This window comes from Cydia splendana, chromosome Z (genome assembly GCF_910591565.1).
Source record: "Cydia splendana chromosome Z, ilCydSple1.2, whole genome shotgun sequence".
In the NCBI taxonomy this organism is placed as follows: Eukaryota; Metazoa; Arthropoda; class Insecta; order Lepidoptera; family Tortricidae; genus Cydia; species Cydia splendana.
This window is the reverse complement of record NC_085987.1, coordinates 2773962-2790106: the sequence shown is the minus strand read 5'-3', so window position 1 is coordinate 2790106 and position 16145 is coordinate 2773962. Positions and strand designations below refer to the sequence as shown.

Sequence of the window (16145 nt, the reverse complement as noted above, 5' to 3'; positions counted from 1 at the left end):
TTGGCGTAAATGAGGTATAAAAATGGTTTCACACTTACCTCAAATATGCTTCAGTGCCGCAAGGTGTGAAATGGCTAAAAGTTGTTAAAGTTCTTACAGACGGGCGTACTAGACTGCAACCTTGATCCAGTCAGCATTTCTTTCTCGCTCTCACTTATAGCTGCGACTTTAACGGATTTATGGCGGACCACCTTCCACCGATCGAGAGACAATGGTCGCTGTCCGGTACGCCCGTCTGTTATAACTATTATTTTGAATATATATTTAATGTTTTTACGCTAGCAACACTTTATTAAACGTCAGTCACATACCGTTCACATAGCACCAAAATTCTTTCGTATTCTTCCACTGGCCCAAATAAACAAATTCCTTTACTGTATCCTCTATTGCTAATTATTTCCAATTGAACACAATGCATAATTTTCGGAAAACTTTATTTAATACAGGTATGTCCTAATATATAGGTTATATATTATTTTCTATGTACAATAATAAACCAGTAGAAACATATATTTTTTGGAAAAATCTCGTATATTACAGGAATTTACTCTGTAGCTCGGTCATCGATAGAGACTAGTTATAATTCTTGATCCACTACTTAAGAAACAATGTAGTTTCATTCTATAATACGGAAGAAGTTAGTTTACGCAACACACATGGTTAGAGAAAAAAAAACTTTTTATTATATATTTTTTTCCAGTTTCCAAAAGCCGAAGGAAGCCGGAACAGATGATAAGACGCATGTCTGTCATTGATTATCCTTCTGACGAAAAAATGGTGTCAAAATTTCAAATACCCAAAGGAATAATGGGTCAGCCTACATTTCACACTCACCCTCATCTGATTGAGCCAGATTTCTTAACTTGCGGCATCACACAGATGGAATACAGAGAAAGGCGGGAAACATTGGTTCAGAAATTAGCCGCTGAAGTTCAGAATGAGCATCAGTCACATATAGTAAGTAACTAATTTATTCATTTAATTTCCTTGGAGTTCTTTTTAAAGTTTTCCAGTAGGTACTACCATTTGTGTTACCAGAGTAGAACACATTTTTGCCAAGTGTTTTCCAAGAGATTATGTCAGTCTTGATAAAAAATACTGTGTGTACTTTTTCTCACAATATGAGTATACAAATCCGGAACAGATCATGGTATAATAACATAAATTAATACATTGGTATCAGTAGTATACTGGCGTAACTTATTGAAATTCTCTAAGAGTATCATTATATCTTACCCTTTATTTAGCTTACAAATAAGAACATTTTTTTTAATTAAGTATTCAAAGAAAGACCCTTTCACACTAACATATATTTGTACATTTTCAGATAGTGATACCAGCAGCACACAAGCAATACATGTCAGACAAAATTCCATATGTGTTCCGACAGAACTCAGACTTCTTTTATCTAACAGGCTGCTTGGAGGCTTCGGCAATTCTAGTCATGGTCAAACCGGCACAAACTGACCACTTTAAGGTAAGTTAATTTTATTTTATTACACTATACAACTATATTACAAGAGCAAGACCACTCTGACAAGAGTGTGATGACAAAGAAGCACTTCATTTATTAATACATTCACTGCTAGCGGGCGTCATTTTGTATGACAGTGAACATATATGTATATATGTTGCTGGCAGTGAATGTGTAAAACTAGAAAAGCATAGCATACTAATTCATTTATACTAGATTGTTTTGTATCTGGATTATTCAACTTTCTACAATGTTTTCTTTTAAATCTTTACTGCGGCAATTGTTGATAATTTTAAAAAACATTTTAATTTGTGTATCAAAGATAAAATTTTGAAGATAATATGTTTACTTTTAGATAAATGATTGTAGTTTTAATGTAGGAAAAAGATGGAGGAGGCTTTCTACCCTATATAGGGGCCATACAATAATATTCATATCAACTACTATATAAATATTTCAAATGTATAACTAAGTGTATGGATAAATAAAGCTATAATAATAATAAATAATGATTGTAGTTTTAATTTTTAATGACAATTTCTCCAAGATGTGTAAGTAAGAAAAATATTTATAAAAATTGAGATGGTAACATTTTGGGCCAACCTGTAGTTATTTTTTACTGGTTTATTGTTTAGCGTGGTTAGTCTGATCAATACCACCATTATTTTGTATCCCTCCAGTCAATCCTGTTCGTGCACGACAAGGACGAGCACGCCGAGCTGTGGGAGGGCCCACGGACGGGCTGCCACGCGGCCGCGCGCCTCTTCGCGGTCGACGAAGCGCGCCCCGTCGGCAACTTCCCTGGCTACATATCCCAGTGCGTACAGTAATCTTTACTAGACCCGCTACAACATACTATTTAACGCTTTGAACGCCTTATGTCATAAACACAAACATCACTCAAACACCCGTCCCGGGCGCCAGGGAGCTAATGTAAACCTTACTTACTTTTTAAAGGTGGAACCTATGACAGCGTCCGCCATAATACTTGTAGTTGTCCTTGGCGCAATGGGCACGGCTAGTAACGACGACTATAGGTGATGTTGGCGTTCAAAAGGTTAAAGCTTTGTAGAAAGACGCGGCGCGTCATCGTCAACCTTCTCGGAATGCACGAAGGTTGATATTGCGCTGTAGCCGCGCGCATCAGTCGGTCAAAGGGCGTCCGGGTCGCGCGGGCGGATGCAGTTCTTGAGCGGCTGCACTTGAGATAAGATGCGTTGCACGCGTTCACGCCAGCTCAGCTAGCGGACGCCCAAAGGGTTAAGAGTTGCAGGAATCTAACTGCTACCATACAATCGACTTTCATTTTAAAACGATATGCTGTAATAACATGAAATTTGGCATGATTTATGATTTATTTATTTCCTTTTCATTGGTAGATATAGGGTAAGCGCTTACAATTTATCAATCCCCCGTTTTTGCTAGAAAAGGTTCTAGGTATTAATATGACACCTCTATCAATGTGCCATACTTTTCAGAGTAGCCTCATCAACGCGCCCCTCCATCCTCTGGAGCCCCCGCGACGCCAACCGCGAGGTCAACGACCTGCTGGCCCCCGTGTGGCAGGCCGGGGCCGCGTCCGGGGACCCGCAGAAGGCCCTGCACGTGATGAGGTCGATCAAGAGCCCCGCGGAGAAGGAGCTTATGAAGGAGACGTGTTATATTGGGAGTCAGGCCATTAATATGGCAATGGCGGTTACTAAACCTGGTGAGAACGATAGGCTAGATCTAGATAACAAGTTTTTATTAATGGTATCAGTAGATCCGGTTTGTTTTGATGGTCAAATGTCTATATGGGACCCATGGCACTCATAAAAGTACCACAAGCCTCAGTTAGCTGTTAAGTGTTTGACTTAATCTGTCCTGTTGACTTATGTATTTACAGATATAAAATACAATTGAATTTATTTCATTACTATATTATTGTATGTAAGTTTTTAGTTATTTGTAAGAAACGGATAAAACATAAATTAACTAATATAAATAAAAAAATAAGTTCTTTATCAAAGCTTAAATTTCTTTTCAGGCGTATCCGAACACTACCTGACCGCGGTACTAGACTACAGCGCCCGCGCCTCGGGGGCGGAGCACCCCGCGTTCCCCCCAGTGGTCGCTGGCGGCGCCCGAGCCACGCACATACACTACGTCACCAACAACCAGCTGCTGAACGCCGAGGAGATGGTGTTGGTCGACTCAGGTACACTTAGGATTGACATTTGAACAAACCGGACAAGTGCGAGTCTTACTCGCCCATCGAGGGTTCCGTACCATTACGCAAAAACGGCAAAAAAAAATCACGTTTGTCGTATGGGTGCCCCACTTAAATATATTTTTTTGTTTTTAGTATTTGTTGTTATAGCGGCAACAGAAATACATCATCTGTGAAAATTTGAACTGTCTAGCTATCATGGTTCATGAGTTACAGTCTGGTGACAGACAGACCGACAACAGAGTCTTAGTAATTCCGGCTTAGGTTCCGTTTTTACCCTAAGCTGCCATATATCCTGTTGGGCTGCGTCGAAGAGAGAATAAGTAGAGGCAGGGCTCCAACTAGATGATCTGATGCCATACGCGACGCCACGGGCGTCAACATCCAGGGGGCAATACAGTTAACCCAAAACAGGGGGGTTTGGAGAGCGGTGATGAAAAACTTCACTCCTGATGGTCACGACCCTCAGCCTTGAGGAACCGACACAGAAGAAGAAGCCATATACTGATAAAAGTCTGGACAGCAAAAATCCTCAGGACAATCATTTCATACCTTTCCTACCTTACCCTTACCTACCTTTATTTAAATTGTAAATCTGTTATTGAATTTTTCTTTTGTGGTGCAATAAAGTATATTTTCTCAAAAATGGACGGCAAAGTCGACTTTGCCGTCTAAAAAATAGGTTGCGAAGCGCTTAGTTTATGGTCAGTCAAAAATTAAAAAGTTAAAAACATTGCAGTCTCGATTTTGGGACTGCAATGTCGCATACAAATTCCATTATTTGTCGAGTTCCAAACTTTTTAAAAGTTGAAATGGCCATATCAATTGAAGGCACAGGCCCTTTGAACAGCCAAACAGATGATTAGTGCCGCGACTATTTAGTTGTCTCAAATAGGTTGGCGTATTTTCGGCAGAAAAATACACTTCTATTTTTTTATTAAAAAAATAAAAAGGCGGCAAGGGCTTTCTTCTGTGAAAATATATACGTAACAACGTTGCTTTTGTAAAATATTTCTATGATATTTATATTTCTTCCACCATTTTTGAGAAAAGCACTATATATGACTCGGCTGGAAGGCTACTTGCTGGCTTCGGATTCAATTAAACGGACTCCCAAGGTCGTCCGTTTAAAACGAATCCTCAGCCTGCAAGTAGCTACTTCCGAGCCTCGACAATAATGTACTATTACTTACTTACTTAATCAAAAATCCGCCCTACCTTTTGTCCGCCAAAGCCGTCAGCTGACGCGCGCGGCTACAGCCCAATATCAACCTTCGTGCATTCCAGCAAGGTTCACGGTGACGCGCCGCGCACGATACACAAAAGGTTAAAATATGACTTATGCCAAAACCTTTCGTAGGTCATTATGCCCCGTAACTCGCCACAATACGCTGTAGGGAGTAGGTGGCATAACCTTTCCTTTCCTCCGCCTAACTCCAAACTTTTTGCCTATGAAGCCGATGGTCCCAGATTCGAATCCCGGTAAGGGCATTTATTTGTGTGATGACACAATTTGTTCCGGAGTCATGGTTGTTTTCTATGTATTTAAGTATTTATATATTATATATATCGTTGTCTGAGTACCCACAACACAAGCCTTATTGAGCTTACTGTGCGACTTCGTCAATTTGTATAAAAATGTCCTGTAGTATTAATAATTATTATTTAGCTGGCTTCTAGTGGTTAGTTGAGTTTTATAAAACACCCTGTCACTCGCCTAGTTCCCCCGCAATCCTAATTAACATATCAGGGAAAATCCTGTCGTATGGCAACCTGATGTATCTATTTACACTAAATATTATAAGAGAGAAACTCGCGTATTGGATTTCACGAATTTTTTTTTCAGTTCTATCTTCTCTATTTTAACGATTCGATACTAAATTTTATGTATCGGGCTCAGGTATTAAGCCATCCGCTATACAATAATTAATGACAATGGTATAATTGACAGGCAGCCAACGCTGGTTATACAACTCGGACATCTCTCGAACGTGGCCGGTGTCAGGGAAGTTCACCAAGCACCAGCGGATACTGTACGAGCTCATTCTTAATGTCCAAGTGAGTACAATCAACACCATGTTAAGTGTAAGTAAAGGCAGGGGTGCGAAACTCCTCCCTTCGGGCAAACTCGGCTCCGTTCGGCTCAGCATTGCTCCGAGCAATTATTAGGGTTGACACAACTTGACGTCCCTTTGCGTGCACGACCACAGATAAGATAATGGCTTGAATTTTGACAACCCTAAATAGCCCGAAGGGACTGTGTCATATATTAGAAAGGGACAGCATGTTTAGACCCTGAACAGCTGTCAAACTTCGGTTTTCTAGGAAGTTTCCTTTCTGTTCGGTAGTACTATTATTTTTTCTGTGGCAAAGGGCGGACTGTCGTTAGGTGGAGTGAAAAACTGGAATAAAGGTTTTTGAAGTGAAAACTTCTTTAGCGGCGCTGAGCACTTTTTGAGGTGGGGAAAAAATGATAAACTAGAGACAGCGTAACGCGTAACGCGCTGACGTGATGTGTGACGGACAATGTTATTCACCAAAGAACTTTAGTCATAACGTATCATAATCAGGTAAATTATTTAAAACTGGACTTTTATATTAAGCAATAAAGCTCAATATTCTAATCTTGTACGGGCTGAAATACGAGGATCTCACAGTTACATTCTAACTTTATATCACTCCTTAATTCAATAAAGCTACATCTTGATGAAATGGCAAATAAAAGTGAACTCTAATACTGGTGAATAAAACTCAAAATATCATGACCAAATATATTTAGATGCGAGGTCTGCAAGGTAACTTTACAATTTTAAACAATTAACGCTACAAATTTAAGCTCACTGGCCAGCAATTTCGAAACTAAAGTTTTTCAATAGAAAGGAGGATGGGCATGGGTCAATTATACATAGTGCTGCAGACATTTTGGACTTGTCGGCACTCCCGGAGTGCAACCCGTTGTTTTTTTTTTAATTTGGTCTTATTTTATTTTTTAATTTCTGTATTGTTAATGATCTGTAATATCAGCGGTATAAGTTTTCTCCAATTTCAAACTCAATACGCCACCTGCAGCGAACTAGAATAACTATACATTAGAGTTGGACCAAGATAAGTCTGCAACGATTTTGATAGCACACGCAGTGCATGTGTCATTTATACGTATATAATTACATAGAAGTTTGACGTTTAAAATAGCACTTGCACTGCGTGTGCTATCAAAATCGTAGCAGACTTATCTTGGTCTAGCTATATTTATTTTTCTATTATTTATTACTTTTTGTTCTCTATGTTAAGTATTTTGTTACAGAAGCGATTAATACAAATACTAGGCGAGCACCGACCAGCGTTGGACCAGTTGTTCGACTCAATGTGCAGGCTACTAGGCAAGCATTTGCAGCAGGAGGGCATCCTACCTAGGAACATAGACGGGAACGATCTTGTAGGCGTAAGTAGCTTTGTTTTGTATACTAGTTCTTAGTTACCTAGTTGTTATAGATTCTAGAAGTGTATTACATCTGAGTATACCATCTATGCTCTTTGGGAACGGATGGAAATGATTTTATTGCCGTCTGTTCTCGGATCACAGACGGGAATGAAACTATTCCCTGACTAGGGGTAACATATTGAAAGAAATTATTATTGGTCCCTGCTCCATGTAACCAGAGACATGCTACACAGTCATAGGCGAGCACAGAAGAGCGTTAGATCATTTGTTCTAAGTGTATTCCCATATAGTCAGGTGACAACCATAACTCACTAATTGCATAAAAATAATACAAAAATCAACCTTGTTCTACTAAAAGTATACGATTTGTTATGGCTCTGAACTTGTGGTAGTAACTAGAGTAATTAGTGAGTTTTGGTTGTCACTTGACATGAGTTTTTACCATCTGTGCCCTTTGGGAACAGATGGAAATGATTTAATTCCCGTCTGCTCGGATCACAGACGGGAATGAAATCATCATAATTCCTCAATTAAAAAAGGAATATTTCCTGAACAGTCTCTGTATATTCAATGTGAATGTTTCAGAAAGCGTACCGCCTGTGTCCGCACCACGTGTCCCACTACCTGGGGCTGGACGTGCACGACACGCCGCTGGTGCGACGGCACATGCCAGTCAGGACGGATATGGTGGTCACCGTGGAGCCTGGTACGTTCATTTTTACCCTTTGAACGCCACGCGCATCGTGCGCGGCGCGCCGTCGTGGACCTTGTCGGGATGCACGAAGGTTGATATTGGGCTGTAGCCGCGCGCGTCCGCTGACGTCTTTGGCGGCCAAAATAGTATTATCAGTGCGGATCTAGGATTTTGGTTTGGGAGAGGTATGTTGAATTCACTGAGGGTAGACATAGGACAAACCTTAACCTTTTCGACGCCGTGTCAAACATAAAAGCTGTCACTCGGACGCCATGTCACCGAAGTGTCAAAACTGAAATTGAACTTTATGCATATGCACGTAGGTCTATGTTGCTCTGTGGTCTGTGACCGATTAATTCTTCTTTGGCGTTGGACCTGCGGTGCGGATATATCAGTCATTGGCGTCCAAAAGGTTAAACTGTTTTATGAAGGGACTGTAGCTTTAGGGGCATAGAGTAAAAGGAGTGAAATCTCTTATGGTAGAACAGTTGTAAGTGTCCAGCAGACAGCTGTAAATAATAGTTCCAAATCTCTCTAGAGTAGCGCTAGCGTAGCTAAGAACGTAGGCGTTATTGACGGAGTGAAGTGCGTTGTCAATGAATTGAATTTTTTTATCAAGTATTCTAGGTATTGTAGCACCAAGGTTTTTTAACGGCCAGTTTTTGATACATACATGGAGATTGTTTTCCTTACCTCTACCTTCCATATTTGGGGGGGCCTTAAATCCGCTAGTGAGCGTCATTTATGAACGCCTGTCAAATCTTATATAAGGAAATCTTAGAACCACTAGTTTTAAAAGGGTCTCGTTTGTTGCCAGGTATATACATCCGTCCGGACGACACGTCAGTGCCTCCGGAATTCCGGGGCATCGGGATCCGGATCGAGGACGACGTGCTGATAACGGACGGCGAGCCGCTGGTGCTCACCGCGTCCTGCGTTAAGGAGCCGGACGACGTGGAGGCCGTCGTCGGGAAACATAGTCTGTGACTGGACTATACGGACTGTCGTTGGGAAACATAGTCTGTGACTAGACTATGTGGAGTTAAGTTAAATAGAGAATTTGAAATAGAGGCGGATTGTTAAAGTAAATTATGTAGTCACAGTAAATTTACTGCCATCTTTCGACAGATGTTTAAAACTTTTAGAACGCCATTTGACTTTGATTCTTATATTTTCACTGATGTGTTAAATTTGTTAATGTCAAAAAGTGATGCCATCTACTCATCATCCGAAAGTATGGAGCCATCGCTCGAAAAGATGGAACCATACCTTAGATGGTACCACATTAACAAATGCAATATTCCATCGCTGTTTAAATCATTATTTGTGTAGTCTGAAATACGTAGGAAAAATTTACGTAGTACATTGACGGCCTTCCAGCCTAGTCGGTAGTGACCCTGCCTACGAAGCAGTAGGTCCCAGGTTCGAATCCTTGTAAGGGACGTTCCTGAGATATGGACGTTTTATGTTTAAGTATTTATATATAACTATATATTATATATATCGTCGTCTAGTAGCCCACGACGTAAGCCTTATTGAGCTTACTGTGGGACTAGGTCGATCTGTGTAAAATTGTCCAATAATATTTATTTATAAATTGACTGTAATAATAATCGAATAATAGTTTCTTTCTACCATTTGGAGACTGACTTTTATACCTTTCAAAAGTTATTTTTATTAGCACAATTTATTAACACTTTCGCAACCAGGCAAAATTTCAAACAATACCCCAGAAACCGACAGTACTCGCTAGTCGGGCAACGACGTGCAACTCAATTCCGCACGCCGCGAACCCGCTAGTCGGGCAAGCGGCGGACGCTCAGGGCTGTGCCAAGTAACTTTCGTATAAGTACGTGGATATAAAATTAAATCTGCTGTCTCATCTGTTTAGGCTCCCCGTTTTATCAATTATCACAATGCATTCAGTGGGGCAGTAGGAAATGAATAAAATCACACAAAGCCAAATCATCAACATTTATTAATATTGCACATCACAAACCATTACGGAATGGCTCCGATTGCAATTTTACACCGAGACCGCGTTGAAAAAAAACCCGGGTCGCAAACTTCAAATAGATAAGGGATGGTAAACAACATCTCCAGGGTTAAGTGTATGATCACAGTAACTACATTCTTTTGTCAAAGAAGTTGCGACTTTATTGTATGTGTACGAACGTACTAATTATCGTAACTATTCAAAGCTACTTGTTACGTTTTGCTTCCACGCAGTTGCAGTGCAGTGCTGTTTTATGATGACTGACCTATTGTCTTTTTCTGAGAACTGCCGCTTAGAAGTTAGAATGTTGTTAGGTACTTAGTTGAATTTCTTGGTTTATTTTTCTCCGAATTTTGTTTCACAAAAATCATCCTATGAGTACTCATGAAATAGATGTATACTTACTAAATATTCGTAAACACAAATTAGGTTGTACGATTTACGAAAATTCTAACTCCTATTGATACATAACCCGTGTATGCAATTTCACGTAACCAACTAATAAGAATTTTTATTTTGTAATCGCATTAGGTAAAGTAAATAAAAATACAAAGTGAAGTAATAAAATATAATAATCAACTGTACCAACTTTTCGACCACATAATAATCAGAAGACTTACAGTTTTTTCTGTTAGTGGCAGTGGCAGCCCTGAGGTAGTGAAGATGCAATGCTTGCCCGCCTGTCGGGCACTTCGGCGTCGCGTGTAGGTTTATAGCTCTTGCCCGACTAGCGGGTATGCCGGCATCTGAGTAAAGTTTACGAGTGCCCGAGAGTCGGGTACGCGGTGTCGAATGTGTTAAATATATTAAAAACGGGTCACTCACGAATTTTAAGTCGAAATACGCTCGACATGGTTTCACTCCGTACCGAGGAGTGAGAGAGGAGTGTTTTTAATATATTTAATGTCTGTGTCTCACGGAAGTTTTGTTATTAAAATAGCACAATTTACTTAAACGTTATTCCTACAATGCTGGCCAATAAGTACTCTAAAGCTAGTACTAGTACTACTAACTAGTTTTATTACTATTCTAATATTGGACGTATTTATTTTTGAAATTACATTTAGTTTAAATGTCGTTTGAATTGAGATTAGTCAATAAACACTTTATTTATAGGCCTTTAAGATATGAAAAAAAAAGACTTAATATATGACACAGAGTAAATAAGGCGGAGACTTCCTATTAATGAAATTATATGAAGAATTCCCGTTCCTCCATAGGGTTGCAAATAAAAAAATACATATAGTTTGTTTTTTTAGCATTAGGAAGAAGGTAAGCGATCTTGACATGTCTTTTAATTGAAAAACGTTTTTTAAAAATCAGTAACTATTACTTATGAAAACAGAAGAATATAAATGATCGTGTTAGATTCATAATTGTTACATATTTGCCGTGACTTATTATTAAAACGTGGTTTTTAATTAAATGACACATCAAGATTGTTTACCTTATTTCTAATTCTAAAAAAAACGAACTATAGGATCCTTCAAAAACATACACGACCTTATTATTGTCAGTGTCTTAGAGGCGTGCAAATATTTTGGAACGTTGGCTTGTTATGATGTTTGCGAACTCTACTGAACAAGGTTTTGTTCCCATATATTTTGAATTGTGATAATTACAACAATAATTATGACCGCGATCTTGTGTACCTACAGGTTACCTGTCGGTATTTTTAACTGTCCCTGATATTACGTAAACTTTGACGTTTTAAATCTATGCCAGTTTGGGCAATGATTACATAACAATATCCTCCTAAGGACCCTACAAGGACAATTGGCTGTTAAATGTGAAATCAATAGTGTAGGGAATCGAGGATGGTCGAAAATCTGTTGTATGCAATCGAATGAAACTAATAAATGTAACTCTGTTCGTTCCAATTGAAATGGTTTAATTAATTGAGATATGACATGTAGACCGTTTGCTGACTCAAATCATAATTTGAAGTAAAATGTAATGGTGTTATTCATAAACGCGCTACAAGCCGCAATTAGGTATGAATCGTTTGTCTTTATCTATCTTTCTGACTTATGTATTTGTAAGACTGGGATAAAACATGAATTAACTAATTGAGACTTGTAAAGGTTTATGAATAGTGGGGTAAGAAGTTCCTCTGAAAACGTCCTCGTATTCAAATTAAATTATACTTTAGTTGTATAGACAAACAAATGTATTAGGTATATTAAGTAGCCAGTAAATTGTGTAAATAAATTGGAATATACACATTTAAAAACTGTTTATTTATTTATTTAAGACTTATAATTTCTTTAACCTTTTCGACGCCGTGTCCAACACACTCGGACGCCACGTCACCGAAGTGTCAAAATTGAAATTGAACTTTATGCACATGCACGTAGGTCTGTGTTGCTCTGTGGTCTCTGACGGATTAATCGGTCTTAGACCTACGGTGCGGAGATATCGGCCATTGGCGTCTAAAAGGTTAATAACTTGATAATTTTGCTGCATGTAATATCATTCTCGAAAAAATGCTGAAATATGACTAAAATTCAGTTAGGAACTCAGGAGCCTTATCAATCTTATCATACATTAGAGGGTACAGGATACAGTGTTACTTTCGCATTTATAAATGTATATCTAGTAGTTGTATTAGTAGGATAAATGCCCAGAGAAAAACACATACATAATTACAAATAAATGATTTAATTCATTCTCAATAATAATAGTTGTACATTTGTACAACAACTTATTCTATACCAATAGGGTGGAATGTACTTAATTTACAGCTACTGTCAACTGATCGCACGCAACGCGTTGCAATTTATACTCTATTAGCCAGTTTATAGAGTTGGAAATGTAATAAAGATACAACTACGCAATGTAGCCATTTACAATTTTACACATCGAGTCGCCAAAGACGCAAATGAAATGACAAAAAAATAAATAAGTATTTGACGTACTTGCTTCTTCGATCATTTCACATCTGTTTTGGTGAATCTTACTATATTGTATAAAAAATGGCAACGATATTTAAACCGTATACCCTTTTAACAAGGTCTACAATCGCTTTTACGTTCTTTACTCTAAAATATGGATGCATTTTTATTAATAGACTTAATTTAAAACAATAGTAATCTGATAATGAACCAGTAAAAATGTGTAACTGTTATGGTCCATAATTTAAGCAAAACATGTAAAAATTATAAATTGACACGATCATTTATTCAATATATTTATTAAACATTAAATCCATGAACTTTAATGTCAGATCTAACCATTCGAGAATTATCTTAGATCAATTTTAGTAGCTACAGTCTAAGGCAAATGCCCGACCGACGGAACGACTCACTATTTTTACTTGCTAGCAATGTAAACAGACAACGATCCGATAAAATGTATCTTTTATTGATACAGGATAAGTGCATGCACGACGTTTCTTGAAAATAATCGACTTGTAATCGCTCTATCGCCGCTGGTCAGACACCTGCCGAAAACGCAGCAATCACTGTACTATATATAGCAAATACGGTACTTATTTTTAGTACCCATATGCAAGTACAATTGTGTAGTAAGAATTTTTAAGATGTCCTAATGGTTCCGTAACATTAGAATATCTCAAAAAATTCTAACTATAAACGCATATCAAAATTACCTAAGCCTTCAAGATTTGACAGACGTTATTTGACGTACACTTGAGCAATTTTAATATACTACGACACAAATATTCTATAAAAAAACTAAATTATTAGATTACAAAATATGTACGTACATTATTTTATTAGATAAACAGGAATCAATTTGAGGGTTACCCTTAAATTAGTTATAATTAATAAAAAATATATTACAGTAAAATTTTGCTAGCCCACTTGCAAGCACAAGATTTGGTCCCTGACGTTTACACATTGATAGACTAAACTATAGTGCGTGTTTATACATTTGTTGCTAAATGCAGGTATAATCGCACTAAACACGAATCAATGTTTAAACAGGCCCTTAAAGCCAGTGTCCTGTGTACAGAAGATACTAAATTGCACAACAAAATTCTGACAATCGGTTCGTCGGCAATATCGCTACCAAAGCCCAGAGCACAGAATAAATAATAGTACTGCCGTACAGAAAGGAAACTTCCTACAAAACCGAAGTTTGACAGCGGTTCAGGGTCGAATCATGCTATCCCTTTCTAATATATGGCACTATCCCTTTCGGCTATTTAGGGTTGTCAAAATTCAAGTGATTATCTTATCTGTGGTCGTGCACGCAAAAGGAAGTCAAGTGGTGCCAACCCTAATAATTGCTCGGAGCAATGCTGAGCCGAGCGGAGCCGAGTTTGGCCGAAGTCAGGAGTTTCGCACCCCTGCCCAGAGCCAAAGCCAAGACCCAGAAACAGTTATTTTGTTTTTGAATTTGTTTGTTATTTGTTTTATTTATTTTTTGTTTTTGTTTATTTAAGTGGGACCCTAGACTAGACTTCGAGACATAATATATTATTATTATGTCTCGAAGTCTAGTCTAAGGTCCACTTTATCGCTTACCATAAGGAAGATATTTGCTTGTATCTTTATACGAATAACCTGTCAAAGCGTCCTTATGGCTTATGGCAAGCGACAGAGTGGGACTTTTTGCTTGGAAACTACACATATTAAAGTCGATACGGCTAAGTGTGGCTGGCCCGTATTAACTTTAAAACTTATTCAAACAGTCAATCGTGATGTTACTTATGGCCGCTGTAATATCAATTAAGGTTCAGTTAGACGATGCGAGAACTTGTATGCGAGTTTCATTACATTGCGGTTTTTGATCGATCGGTTGAATTGGACGTAACCAACAGTCCGCAATGTAACTAAAATCGCATGCGAGTTCGCGCGTTGTCAATCAGCTCTTATACTGCGTCTAATATTAATTTAACAAAATTTTACTGTAATCAACAAAAAATATGTCTATTCATTTAAGTCGAAACCAGCACGACAATACTTACTCTAAAAAATACGTGTTATACTTAAAAAGTATATAAGGCACAGTGTGTAAAAATAAGGCACAACGTAAATGGAAAATGTATACAAAATAAGTTCTTAATTATGTACTCTGTGTACTTTTAGGAAACAGTAAATGTCTAGTTGTACTTATATGTATATGTGTCTTAAACATGCTGGCATTCAGCCCCCTCCTAAATGTTGGAGGGACGCGATTGTTCAAGAAGACATACGGTAAGAAGGTTAATGGATCCGAGCCTACCCCACAGTTCACCAGTCGGCCTCCGGCAGGCCCCCGGGGTAGTCGCCGGTGAGGCAGGCGGTGCAGTGCCCGCCCACGCCGTCGCTCGGCGTCGACTTCATGTTGTAGTGGATGGCGCTCACGAGGCCCTCAACGCTCAGGTATTCGAGACTGTCGGCACCTGGAAATAATTACATGTATGAAAAATGCTTCTATTTTTAACCTAAACTTAACCCCCTAAGGCCCACCATAAAAGATAATATTTAAGGAAATATGGTTCAAATTATTTTATTTGAAACAAAAGAAAAGTAACTCTGTTCTCTGTTCCTATTAAAAATGGTTAAATTACATTCAAGTGAGTAGGTACTACGAGTAGGACCGTAAGCCTTGATCATACTCTATACCGTGTGCCCGCGAGGGACAGAATTAGGCGCATACGCAATGCGACGTAATTCTAAACCACGGTTTAAAAGTAATGACAACGTACCACTATCAATCTACATTATGCAATCGGGTTATCGTCGTTCTCCGCCAAGTGAAGCCTTTTGATACTAGGTATTGGCACAGGTACTTTAATGGACGCTATTCTGTGCACCCGTAGATAGTTGTGTACTAACCGACATGTTTGGCGAGCTTTGGCGCTTCCATCTTGTTCGCGATGAGCTCCTCTCGCGTGGGTATGTTGATGCCCATGTAGCATGGGTACTTCAGGGGCGGGGACGCTATTCTGATGTGCACCTGTAAAAATATATGATATATTAATACCCACACAATTTACTTGGTCACGATCTTAGTCTAAGTTGACTCTGCTCCGACTTGCATAGAACAAAGTGAGGAAGTCGTCATTATAAACGTCATATTTTCACAGAAATATAAAATTAATGATGACAATTTGACAAGACACAATGGCTTGCAGAATTAGCTTTGTCATGCTCTAAGGCTTGGTCTGACTATAGTTGTCGTTTTAAAATCTCGTTTACCTGTTAGGAACGGCTTATTAGCCATTGACGTTCTCTGATGTGGTATTGAAATGGGCCTTATTGGCTTTTTACCAACTTCAGCGGCAACCGCGTCCCTCTGCAGCTTTATAATCGGTACAATAGTGTTCCCCTTTTGCTTATTGGCAAAAAACGTTTGTAATTGACGTGCTCTTACATGACA

At 38.7% G+C, this 16145-nt stretch overlaps 2 protein-coding genes across 4 annotated transcripts in view; one reads left to right on the top strand and one right to left on the bottom strand.

Annotated features, from left to right (window-relative positions):
• Positions 1-301: 301 nt before the first annotated feature.
• LOC134804621 (xaa-Pro aminopeptidase 3-like) lies at positions 302-8846 on the top strand. Its single transcript, XM_063777726.1, has 10 exons — positions 302-446; positions 701-957; positions 1328-1477; positions 2155-2291; positions 2953-3182; positions 3501-3671; positions 5635-5741; positions 6988-7125; positions 7711-7831; positions 8637-8846. Exons 1-10 carry the CDS (start codon positions 413-415, stop codon positions 8804-8806), a joined length of 1515 nt encoding a protein of 504 aa, XP_063633796.1. The 5' UTR covers positions 302-412; the 3' UTR covers positions 8807-8846.
• Positions 8847-12457: 3611 nt separating this feature from the next.
• Positions 12458-16145, bottom strand: part of LOC134804620 (amidophosphoribosyltransferase-like) — a 28122-nt gene continuing 24434 nt past the window's right edge. For all 3 annotated transcript variants that reach the window (XM_063777722.1, XM_063777725.1, XM_063777724.1), the window contains 2 exons: positions 15602-15722; positions 12458-15165 (listed from right to left, as the gene is read on the bottom strand). In XM_063777722.1, coding sequence (XP_063633792.1) covers positions 15014-15165; positions 15602-15722 — 273 coding nt within the window. In that variant the 3' untranslated portion in view covers positions 12458-15013. The remainder of the gene's footprint in view (positions 15166-15601; positions 15723-16145) is intronic.

What these genes read in the sequence shown, in the direction of transcription:
- LOC134804621 (XM_063777726.1), top strand. Translation starts at nt 413, where the DNA reads ATGCATAATTTTCGGAAAACTTTATTTAATACAG. An exon ending in GAAAACTTTATTTAATACAG is followed by an intron (nt 447 to 700) that starts GTATGTCCTAAT and finishes ATTTTTTTCCAG; the next exon opens with TTTCCAAAAGCCGAAGGAAG. An exon ending in AGCTCATTCTTAATGTCCAA is followed by an intron (nt 5,742 to 6,987) that starts GTGAGTACAATC and finishes ATTTTGTTACAG; the next exon opens with AAGCGATTAATACAAATACT.